The sequence below is a fragment of the Arachis ipaensis genome, chromosome B08 (assembly GCF_000816755.2).
Source record: "Arachis ipaensis cultivar K30076 chromosome B08, Araip1.1, whole genome shotgun sequence".
In the NCBI taxonomy this organism is placed as follows: Eukaryota; Viridiplantae; Streptophyta; class Magnoliopsida; order Fabales; family Fabaceae; genus Arachis; species Arachis ipaensis.
Window position 1 is genome coordinate 72,887,455 of NC_029792.2, and position 10,892 is coordinate 72,898,346.

General features: G+C 38.9%; 1 protein-coding gene across 1 annotated transcript; it reads left to right on the forward strand.

The window, feature by feature from the left end:
- On the forward strand, positions 206-8,238 carry LOC107612875. Its single transcript, XM_016314643.2, has 5 exons — positions 206-647; positions 1,585-1,724; positions 1,883-1,939; positions 3,876-3,939; positions 5,189-8,238. Exons 1-5 carry the CDS (start codon positions 557-559, stop codon positions 7,492-7,494), a joined length of 2,658 nt encoding a protein of 885 aa, XP_016170129.1. The 5' UTR covers positions 206-556; the 3' UTR covers positions 7,495-8,238.

Genomic DNA, 10,892 nt, shown 5'->3' on the forward strand with positions numbered 1-10,892 from the left:
TGTGACTTACGCAACATTAAATAATTTAGGAGAATATGGCATATGGCATAAAATTACAATAATTGAGGGTGGAGCTGGAGAGTATCGCGAGGTCAAATCCGTCATTACGCTTCTGATATTGCATGCTGGCAACGCGAAAATGTCTCGTCTCGTTTTTTTATTACATGAAAAAGAAAAAACCAAAAATTAAAAACAAAAAACAAAAACAAAAAACAAAAACAAACTCAAAACAAAATTCTACAATAAATTTCGATCAATATCTTCTCCGTAGGGTTCCTCTCTCTCTTTCTCCCTCTCTCTCCCTCTCTCTCTCTCTTCCGTTTCTCTCTGATCCAAATCGAAGCCATTTTTTGTTCTTTTGTACTCGATTCTCAGCGTAGATCTTTGCGTTTCTTCTTCTCCTTCTCCCAATTTGGCTTCTTTTTACGGTTTAGCTGAAACACTCTGAGGAGAAGGAGGGAAACAACGAATAGTGTTTCAAGATTCCACCTTTTTGCGCATTTGATGCTGTTTTCTCGTTGAAGCTTCAATCTTTTGCAATTTACCCTGGTTTTTCATGGTGCATATGGATGTTTTTGGAGCTGGGGGTGATCTTGGAGCAGCTCCTAGCACACAGGATCTTAGGCAATTAGGGGGTGCTTCCTCAGGTTTGCTTCGCCGTTCTTAGATTCATTGCCTTGTTTTATTTTAGCATTTTTTTTTTCTCTTTCATTGATGTTTCTTTCTTTGGTCTCTGATTCAGCTTGTTCCTGTAGATCTGGTCTTTTTTAGCCACTAATTTGTTACGAAGTATGGCAAATTTGATGCTTGAATAGTTACTACCACGTTAGTGGAATTGTTCTGCTTTGTGTTCCAAAGGTGTTTATTTGTGTGTTGTACTCAGTTCAGAGCCGCTCAATGATCAACCATTTGAGTTTGGGGTAGAATATTCTTTCATGTTCCGTAGGGTAGCTGAACCAGGAGATTGGGCTAGAGTTGACAGTTCTGTAAATGTTTGAAAATTTCCCCTGCTGAAGTGTTGGTTATAGCTTATGATTTGGAATGTTTGTGAGGTTTTGTTGCCTTATTTGAGCTTATGCTGTCTTTGCCTGCTTTTGTGTGTGCGTATTTGCGGGGTTGGGATGTTGGGGGTTGTCAATTGAGGAGAAGATTGGTTTTTGTGTTGCTTACTCTGGTTGGTTCAGTAGCCAAAAGGACAAAACAGATAGTGCATTATTGTCGAGCTTGTAGTAGCTTTTATCCATATCAATGCCTTAATGTAGCGTAATGTTTGTGTTGATATCTTTTCCATTTTATGATGGAAGGTCTTGTTGTACTCCAATGATGTTTGCTTTCCGTTCAAAATTAAAATTATTATACCATTTTTTCTTACCTGTACATATTAAGTTAGTTAATTTTTTCTTATCTTTTATTTCTTGTCTTTTTGGTAAGTGTGAGCTTATCTAGTTTTTGTTTTATTTATTTTGTTGTTGCTGTTGTTATCTTGGTCACATGGGAATTCTCTGTTCTGTATGCATTATCTCTGGTACTTTTCACGTTAGGGAATTGGTAAACAGTTTTTAACTGAAATTATTTGTTTTGCAGAAGGAGCAGTTTTTGATGCATCACAATATGCGTTCTTTGGTAAAGATGCTGTCCAGGAAGTTGAATTGGGAGGGTTAGAAGATGATGATTATTTGCCTCGAGTTGAATCTAAAGAGGATTTCTTTTTCAATAGAGATGAGGTTGTTTTTTAATCTCGTGTTGATTCCCCTTCCCCTGCCCCCTTCTATTTTCAGTTTTTACATAAGCTGAATCACTTGGTGGGATAAGGTTTTGTTTTTGCTATTTGTTATAGAGATTTGCTAGATATCGTCAATTGACTATTTCTTTTTCTGTGAAGGCTGAGGATGTAAGATCGCTTTCCGACATTGATGATCTCACCACTACTTTTATGAAGGTAATCTTGACATGATTGATTTGTTGAATGCTGCTTGATTATTGTGTGATGATCATAATTTGCTTGAATTCATTGGGTAAGAGAGAGAATCATTCTTTTTGAATAAAATTTTTTCCCTTTTTTCCCTCTCGTAAAATTAATGTTGTAATCATGCAATGCTTCAAAAATATGTTGCAAGGCATGAGTTGAGAAAGGAGGAAATAAATGTGAAGGCAGAGCTTTGGAAACAAACTTTAGTAGTATATGGTTTTCATTTAAGTACTTCATACATAAGTTCAGCTGGAAGTGAGCTAATGCTAACTTGGAGGTTAGAATCAGATATCACACCATCCAGGAAGCCGGTGATTTACATATCTTTCTTATTCGTAATAGGAGAGTACAACTTGAAATTTAAAGGGGAGTTTTGTTGTATAGCTATTAGACTGGCAATATTGTATGAGAAATAGATGTTGAATTATAAAAGCTAAGGATTATGCCAGAGTGGACCTTCCTCTGTTTGACTAGACAACAGACATTTGTAGTGCGCATAAAATTAAAGGCTGAGAATTAGAGAGTATTTGACACAAATATTCTGGACAAACAGGGAAGTGATAATATAGAGGGGGTTAGTGGGTAGCTATCATCATTAGAAAACAACCTGGGAATCTACTTGGAGAATTTTGGGATTCAGAATGAAACAATGAACAGTTTGAGAATAGTTTTCAATGATTAGGAATTAGGATTTGAGGGAATGAGATTCATGAGTTTTGGACTTTCTGGGAAACACAGTAAACCTGCTTTTATGCTATTATAGAAATGGCTTGTGTTTGACCTCAGGCTTGGCCTGACACGTAACCTAAACAAAAAAAGCTTTCATTGTGATCTGACCTGGCAATGAATTTTCAGAGGGGTTTTTGAATTGTGATAAACGTGGTAGGACTTGGTCTGCAATTAGGAACAAAGATGCTGTTGATTGCACTAATTTGTCCATGGATTGAACCATGTGAAGTTGTGCCTGAATTGCTTTTCATCTAGAAATCCTATTCACTCTCTATAAATGATAGGCCCTTACATCCTCAATGATGGAGTTGAAAATTTGAAATCCCTGTTTGAACCAAAACGGTGTGGCACACAGTTCATATATGTAAAAAGTATTCAAACGTAGTCACATAATCGATTATTTTAAAAAGTGATCACACAAATAAGGATTATTAAAATAAATTTATTTTTTCAGTGTTCTCAGACACACCTGAGGTAAGTAGAGATTCTAAGTTTTGGCCATTTAGGATGTACTTTCTAGTGATTGTTAGTAAAATGGATTTCTGAACTCCGTTAATGAGTTTTGTTATTGTCAATGCAGTATGCCATTTTTTTAAGTTTTTTTTTTAATATTTTTTTATCCTTTTCCCCATTTCCTCCTTTAGCCTGCCTGGCAAAATATTTCCTGTTGATAAGTCCACTTATTTTGTGATGTAAATGAGAATGATTTAAGTAAAAGTGGAAGAGTTGGCTAATGAAAGCTTTATCTGATTATTATGCTTCCTTTGGCAGTTTAAAGTTAGTTGAATGTTTTTGGTGTTATCAGACACAAAACTCAGAGATTTGATATTTTCTTTATATGATCTATATGTGCTTTTCAGAGGATGTTTTGCCTACATTTGGTGTGTAAAGCTCATGATTTTTTTAGAGGATTTCTTTCTTAGACATTTTGAGAGATTGAAAAGCTAGGGAAGATCCTTTTCTTCCCTTTGTCTTTTGTTCTTTTCTGTCTTAGTTTGTCTTTAATCCCAAAAATAAAATGTTCCAGATAACATGTTCTCAATTTTGTTATCTAGATTTTGTTATCTAGCTTCTGTTATGAATTTGATCTTATGCTTCTCTGTGTGGGTTTTCATATGCTTTGCTTTATGTATATTAATAGCTTCTTTATTGTTACTGTTATTAAATATAATTTCAGTTGAACAAGAATGTGAGTGGACCAAGAAGTCCAGGAGTTATTGGCGATCGAGGATCACGAGAAAGTGAGTAAAGCAACTGTTTTTTCCTTATCTCAATTTTTTTTTTGAAATTTTTATACTCGTTTAACATTACTCATTGATATTCTATTTTCATTTATTATACTCCTAGTGTCCTACATCTGACAGGAAAAATGCCTGACTAATGGTTTTTTGTTGTTAAAAGTTGGTAGCAAAAATGTATAGAAGATGGTAACTATTCAGTAGAGTGAAGATAGATTTTGGAGAGAAAAGAGTCTCTCCATTACCCTTTAGCACATATATTCATTCTGTATTCCCTAGGTTATACTGATATCAGGCGAAAGCTGTGGAATAGAATCATCTTACTTGTTCTTGCACTGTTTCTACCTTCTCTCCCTCTAGTTCTAGTCCAGGATAATCATATTTTGGCCACTTATCTGTGAAGTAACTGAAGTATAAGTTAAATATTTAGTAATTATCGGGATTCAGGATAATACTTGTTTTTTCTTCAATTGGCTTTTGTTAATACGGACATAGAAGGATAACATAGTTTGGTTTATGTGCACATACAAACACAGCCATAATCTGATCATTTTGCAAATTTCCCCAAGTTTCTGTACATTGATGACGTTGCTTAACAGCAAGAACCTAATTTTTCTTATAATGTTGGAAGTTTGTTAGAACTAAATAGCAACTGAAAAAAAAAATTGATTTGATTATTTTCTCTCTAGGATTTTCTGTCTGCTCCTGGAGAAATAATGTTCACTGCTGATATGGTTCTTTTGCATTTTATCCCTCTCTTTTTCTTCCCTCTTTTAAAGCACTTAACATCATTAGCCTCTTTACTCACACTTTGTATACCTTCCCTATTCTCTGAATATGTCACGGGGAACTTCGATAATAAATATGCAGCAAACCATAGGTTTACGCAAATCATATTTTCATTATTAAATTTTTGGCTTTGCTGCAAGCTTATTTGTAATTGGTGATCTAACATTATTCAACTAAAAGATCTGTTGAAATGGCAACTTCAATATTTGAGTGTATGAATGACAATAGTTCCTTATAGCTATACATGCTCTTTCATCAAAGGAATTGCCTTTAGTATTGTGAATTTAGGTTTGATTGTGTGCGTGTGCATGTGCATGTGAAACCCACTTGTAAGAATAGATTGTATAAGATGTTGGTATGTTCTGTGTTTACAGTGACTAGTTTTAGCATGTATATTCCTCCCTCTTAACTAATGTAATCTGTTTTTTGGCACTGGACTGAATTATATTTTATTTTTACGCAGATTCGACTTCTGAATGGCCACAAAGGGATGATATGAACTGGCCTGACCACATGAATGCTTATGATAGTGAAGGTTCTCTGGATGGCAAAAGATGGTCATCGCATCCCCATTCTTCTCTCGCCCATTTAAATGAACCTAAGCCCTTGTACAGAACGTCTTCCTATCCTGATCAGCAAAGGCAGCCACAACAATACCAACTCCAGCATCGCTCTAGTGAACCCGTTGCTAACTGGCTTGATCAACTTTTTTATGAAACTGAAACATCTCAGGATGGCAAAAGATGGTCATCACAGCCACATTCCTCCTTCCCTCAGCTACAAGAATCAAAGCCTTTGTACAGAACATCTTCATATCCTGAAAAGCAGCCAGAGCTTACTCGTTATTCCAGTGAACCAATTTTGGTACCAAAGTCTTCATTTACTTCTTTTCCTCCTCCTGGTGGCAGGTCTCAGCAGACTTCTCCTAGTCATAGTGCAAGCCACTTGAACATTTCATATCATGCTGGAGGAGCTCAGATGGGAGTTTCATCTCAAAATCTATCTCATCTTTCTAATTCTGCACTACAGTTGAGTGGATTAAACCATGGGTCTCATTTTGGTGGAAACATGCGCCAGTTTCCTACTGGTTCTGCTCTTCAGCGAATTCAGAACCAACTGGTCAACCAGGCAGCGTTATATCCTGGAGATCATTCAAACCTTCTTAGTAATATGTTGCAGCAGCAATTACACCTTCACAATGGATCAATATCTTCACACTTAATGACTCAATTACAGCAACAGCAACACAGATTGCATCATCCTGTTCAGCAATCTGCAAGCTATTTATCAGGTTTCAAGTCCCATTTATTTAACCCCCACCTTTCTTCTAGCTCGTCTCTTGGAAAATATGAACATATGCTTGGTCTGGGTGATGTTAGAGATCATAGGCCAAAATCAAATCAAAAAGGAAAACATAGTCTCCGTTTCTCCCAACAGAATTCTGATGCCGGTAGCCAGAAGAGTGAAAGTGGTTCATTACAGTTTAGGTCCAAATATATGACAAGTGATGAAATTGAGAGTATTCTTAGAATGCAGCATGCTGTGACTCATAGTAACGACCCGTATGTGGATGACTATTATCACCAAGCTTGTCTTGCAAAAAAGGCTCCTGTGGCAAAGTCAAAAAATTTGTTTTGCCCAACCCAGATAAGGGAAGTTCCTGCACGATCTCGTTCTAATTCTGATCAGCATGCTTTTCTCCAGGTTGATGCCATGGGTAGGATTACATTCTCATCTATTCGACGCCCTCGGCCTCTTTTGGAGGTTGATCCTCCAAACTCTTCTTTTACCAGTAGCTCTGAGCAAGGCATTTCAGAAAAGCCTCTTGAACAGGAGCCTATGTTTGCAGCTAGAGTCACAATTGAGGATGGTCTGTGTTTGCTCCTTGATGTAGATGATATTGATCGTTTCCTAAAGTGTAATCAGCTACAAGATGGGGGGAGCCAATTAAGACGAAGACGACAGGTCCTGTTGGAAGGATTAGCAACTTCACTTCAGCTTGTTGACCCACTGGGGAAAAATGGACATAAAGTTGGACTTGCTGCTAAGGATGATGTAGTTTTCTTGAGATTAGTATCTATTGCCAAGGGACGTAAGCTCCTTGCAAAGTATCTTCGGTTGCTTCTTCCTGGTAGTGAACTTATGAGGATAGTCTCTATGGCAATCTTCCGTCATCTAAGATTCTTATTTGGTGGTCTCCCTGCAGATCCAGCATCTTTGGAGACTACAAGTGACCTTGCTAAAATTGTCTGCCAATGTGTTCAAGGAATGGATCTTGGTGCTCTCAGTGCTTGTCTTGCAGCAGTTGTTTGTTCTGCGGAGCAGCCTCCTCTTCGTCCTCTTGGAAGCTCTGCTGGAGATGGGGCTTCTCTTATTTTAGTATCTGTTCTTGAGAGGGCTACTGAACTTCTAACTGATCATCATGCTGCATGCAACTACAATATGGGTAATCGTTCGTTTTGGCAGGCCTCATTTGATGAATTCTTTGGCCTTCTGACAAAGTATTGCATGAATAAATACCAAAGTATCATGCAATCCCTGCTTATACAAAATCCAGCAAATGTCGATGACATTGGATCGGATGCAGCTAAAGCAATTAGCAAGGAAATGCCTGTTGAACTCCTTCGTGCAAGTCTCCCTCACACTGATGACCGCCAGCGGAAGTTATTACTGGATTTCGCACAGCGCTCGGTTCCTGTGGTTGGATTTAACAATAACGCAGGCAGTAGCGGCGGCAGTCATGTGAACTCAGAGACAGTGCTAAGTTGAAGAGACAAAGCTTACCTACCGAATGACTTTTGGGTGAAAACCACATTGAATGTGTTGCGGACATCCTTGCATCTGTTGTTCTGTTACATGTGGAAACTATCTCAAAATTGAATGTGACTTGCATCTGTGGTGGGGTTCTTCTGCCTTGCCTCGTTTATCTTACATCTTACATATCATAATGCCAATAATGATGTGCAGCATTGTGATTTGCAATCAGGCCCGTGATGATGGTGTTCTTGGCTTGATCTGTTCCCTCATGTCTTTACTTTTACTTTTGACAAGGGGAGCCTTATTTTGTTACCATGTGTGGCTGTTAGGAAAAAACATTAGCGGTTAGCATGTACAGGTCTTAGGTACATATTTGGTTCCCATGTTTCCTTATTATTATTACATACACAAGGAATGGGGTGGGCTGTGTACTTGTGTTCACATGGTTACCTGTGATATATAACCATTTCAACTGGAACGTGGCATGGACCATTGGGGATGTTGCAAATTTCGCTGAGAAACGGGCTCTAACAATGTGGCGTTGCTGAAAAATTCAAAAGCACTGTACCGGAGAATAAGTTAATATTGACCTTGGTTGCATAATTTTATAATCTTTTCATCACTGTTAACAATTTGTAGATATGTCATGTATTTCGTTACTTATGAGGCGACTTAAATTTCATCCTCCAACTGTTTCTGACTTTTGCATGATTTCCCTAGGAAATATATGATTTCATTTAGCACTTGCACATTTAGCAATATATGTTGAATTTTGAATGTTGAATAATAGGGCTCTACAATGCGCTATTCTTATCGAGTTATCGGGATATTGATACTGATAGCAATGGTTTTACTCCTTGATAGCCTTTTTCTTTTGGTATGTATTGTTCTGACATTTATATAAAAGAAAGATTAAATTTTAAAATCAACGATGCGATTATCTATAAAAATGAGCTTGGATAATAGACGAGAAGTACATATAATTTATTTTGGTGTTTTATGGACCTCACTATTTAAGATGGATGATACAGATTTGGTGCCTATACTCCACGTAAAATTTGTACGGCTGTGTGCATTGTTGAGTAGGTGTCAATATAAATACGCTAGCAGAGTTTGTTTTATATATGTAATGGATAATGGACGAATAGACAATGTATTGTTAGTTAAGATTACTTTGGTAGAAACATAATATTATATGTAGTGTTCAAAACGAAAACAATGCTCAAACTTTTGCTGAAACTGGCTCAAAAACAGCTTAAATTCTGTCGAAACGATTATAATATACTTTTTCTACAGTTACGAAAACAATTATTTTCTTCCCCTTGAAATAGGTTTTTAATCAAGTTCCCAAACATGGTTTATGGGAAGATTATAAAAGATTATAAAAAAAAAAAAAATATGTAAGTTAAGTATTTTGTTTCTTCCAGTGTTATCATTCTAATCAAATTATATCCGTTGTTCAGCTACTAACTATGAAGCACGTACCGCACACAATACGACAAAGGACCCATGAAGACGATAATTTCAAATTTGTTAGATACAAAGGTATAGCAGATATATAAAATAAAAATAATTTCTCAATAGATAATAATGATTTTGATATTGTATTTGTACAAGATGTCTCTGGTACGGGTTAAAGGGTGGATCAGGAACCTGCGGGTCGAGGCGAAGACCGGATCGCTTGACTGGAGTGATGGGGGGGAGGGTACCTGCAAAGACACTCCGACGCTCAAGTCAGAATGGATCTGAGAGGTGTAAGGTGTGAGGAATAAGTGAATACCTAGAGGGACTTGGGTCCTCTATTTATAGGTGATGACGAGTATCTTATCTTATCTTATTTTGCTAAGATAAGGTAGACGTTTGAATTCGAAAGTTGGTTAGGAGTTCTGGAGGGCCGGTTTCGGGCCTTCTAGGAGAGAGGTGCGGGTTGGACCCGGGAACCCGGGTTTGGGTATAGTCCCGGGTCCAGGATCCGTGGCTCGGATCCGTAACAGTTGCCCCCGCAGCGGGAGAGCGAGCAAGGTCGGTCTGTCGTTGGGAGATATGGTTTTTACCGTGGGCTAGGTCTTTAGTTTTTCTCGGGTGATCGTTTTGGTTCTTCGAAAGGAGATCGGTGTCTCGGTTTTTGTCTCGTGGAAGATTCGTCTGGCCGTTTTGGTCTGACGTGACTCTTCCGTGTCTGCTGCGCCTATTGCGTTCTTCGAGGCGTGATTTATTAATTTCTTTTTCCGAGGGGGCATTTAATGTAAGGGGACGTTTTCCTCTATTGCCCTTATGTTTGCTTTGCTTTCCAGGGGTATTTGCGTTATTTTATTTTTTCAAAACCGTTTGAGTTTTCTCTCTTCAGTTCCCTCGTTTGCTTCATTTCTCTATCGCTTTCTTTAATGAAAAACATCTTTTTCCTTCCTTTCGCATTCTGTGGCTTTGGTCGAGCTTCTGCCGTGGCATTTTCTCTTTGGGTTTATTCTCTGCATCATCAGGTTGGTGTTTTTCTGTTTCTTCTTGTTTCTTCTGTGATTTATGCTTTGTCTTCCTTTGCATTTTTGTTTTCTCTCTGCTTAGTGTAGATTAGAATTGCTTTTCGGTGTATGATGGTATTGCATGGTGGTAGATAGTTCTGTTAGGGTAGTGGGTTTTGCAAGGGGGGCGAGCGCCACCGTGTAATTGGTAGTGTATGGTGGTGTCTTGTTTGGTTTCCTCCACCGTTTTCTGCCGCGAGGTTTGGCTGACGGTGGTGCTCGTCGCTGTTTTAGGTATGGCTCGTCGAAGGACTGAGGGTATGAGGGCTCCGGTGGCCCTGGCGGGGGGTGTCCCTGACCTTTTTTCTTGGGTTACTAGTGATGTGTGGGGGACGCCGTCGCTGATGACGGAGGCGGACCTCCAGCGGCTCCGTGATCAAGGAGCTGTTTGTGGGGGTGGCGACGCCGAAAGCCACTACGAGTTTTCTCTCCCTGGGGTTGATGAGAGGGTTTGCTATACCAATCTTGACTCTCCGACAGTACCGGATTGGTTGTGGGTGTACGAGGTGATGTTTACCCGGCTCGGTGTTCGGCTCCCCTTTTCCCCATTTGTTCAACAGTTATTGAGCCGGTGCTCCGTGGCGCTGTCCCAACTACATCCGAATAGCTGGGCGGCGATACGGTCTTTCGAGCTCGTTTGTGAGTTTCTGGAGCTTCCTGCCTCGGTAAACGTTTTCCTTTTCCTCTACTTGTGTACCCTTCTGACCAAGGAGGGGAAGCACAAGAAGGGGTATATGTCTTTTAGAGCCCAGCCTCATCGTCGGATCTTCGGGTTGTATGAAGATTCTTTTCACGGTTTTAAGAGTGGATATTTTAAGGTCCGTCCCGCAAGGGGGCATCATCCTTTCTGGTTGACGTTGGAGGGTAAGCGGCGGTTCCCCACCTATTGGA

Bases quoted from the DNA above. Each gene is read 5' to 3' on its own strand.
- LOC107612875 (XM_016314643.2), top strand. From the start codon at position 557: ATGGTGCATATGGATGTTTTTGGAGCTGGGGGTGATCTTGGAGCAGCT. The intron at 1,725-1,882 runs GTTGTTTTTTAA...TTTTCTGTGAAG, and splicing joins TCTTTTTCAATAGAGATGAG to GCTGAGGATGTAAGATCGCT. The intron at 3,940-5,188 runs GTGAGTAAAGCA...ATTTTTACGCAG, and splicing joins CGATCGAGGATCACGAGAAA to ATTCGACTTCTGAATGGCCA.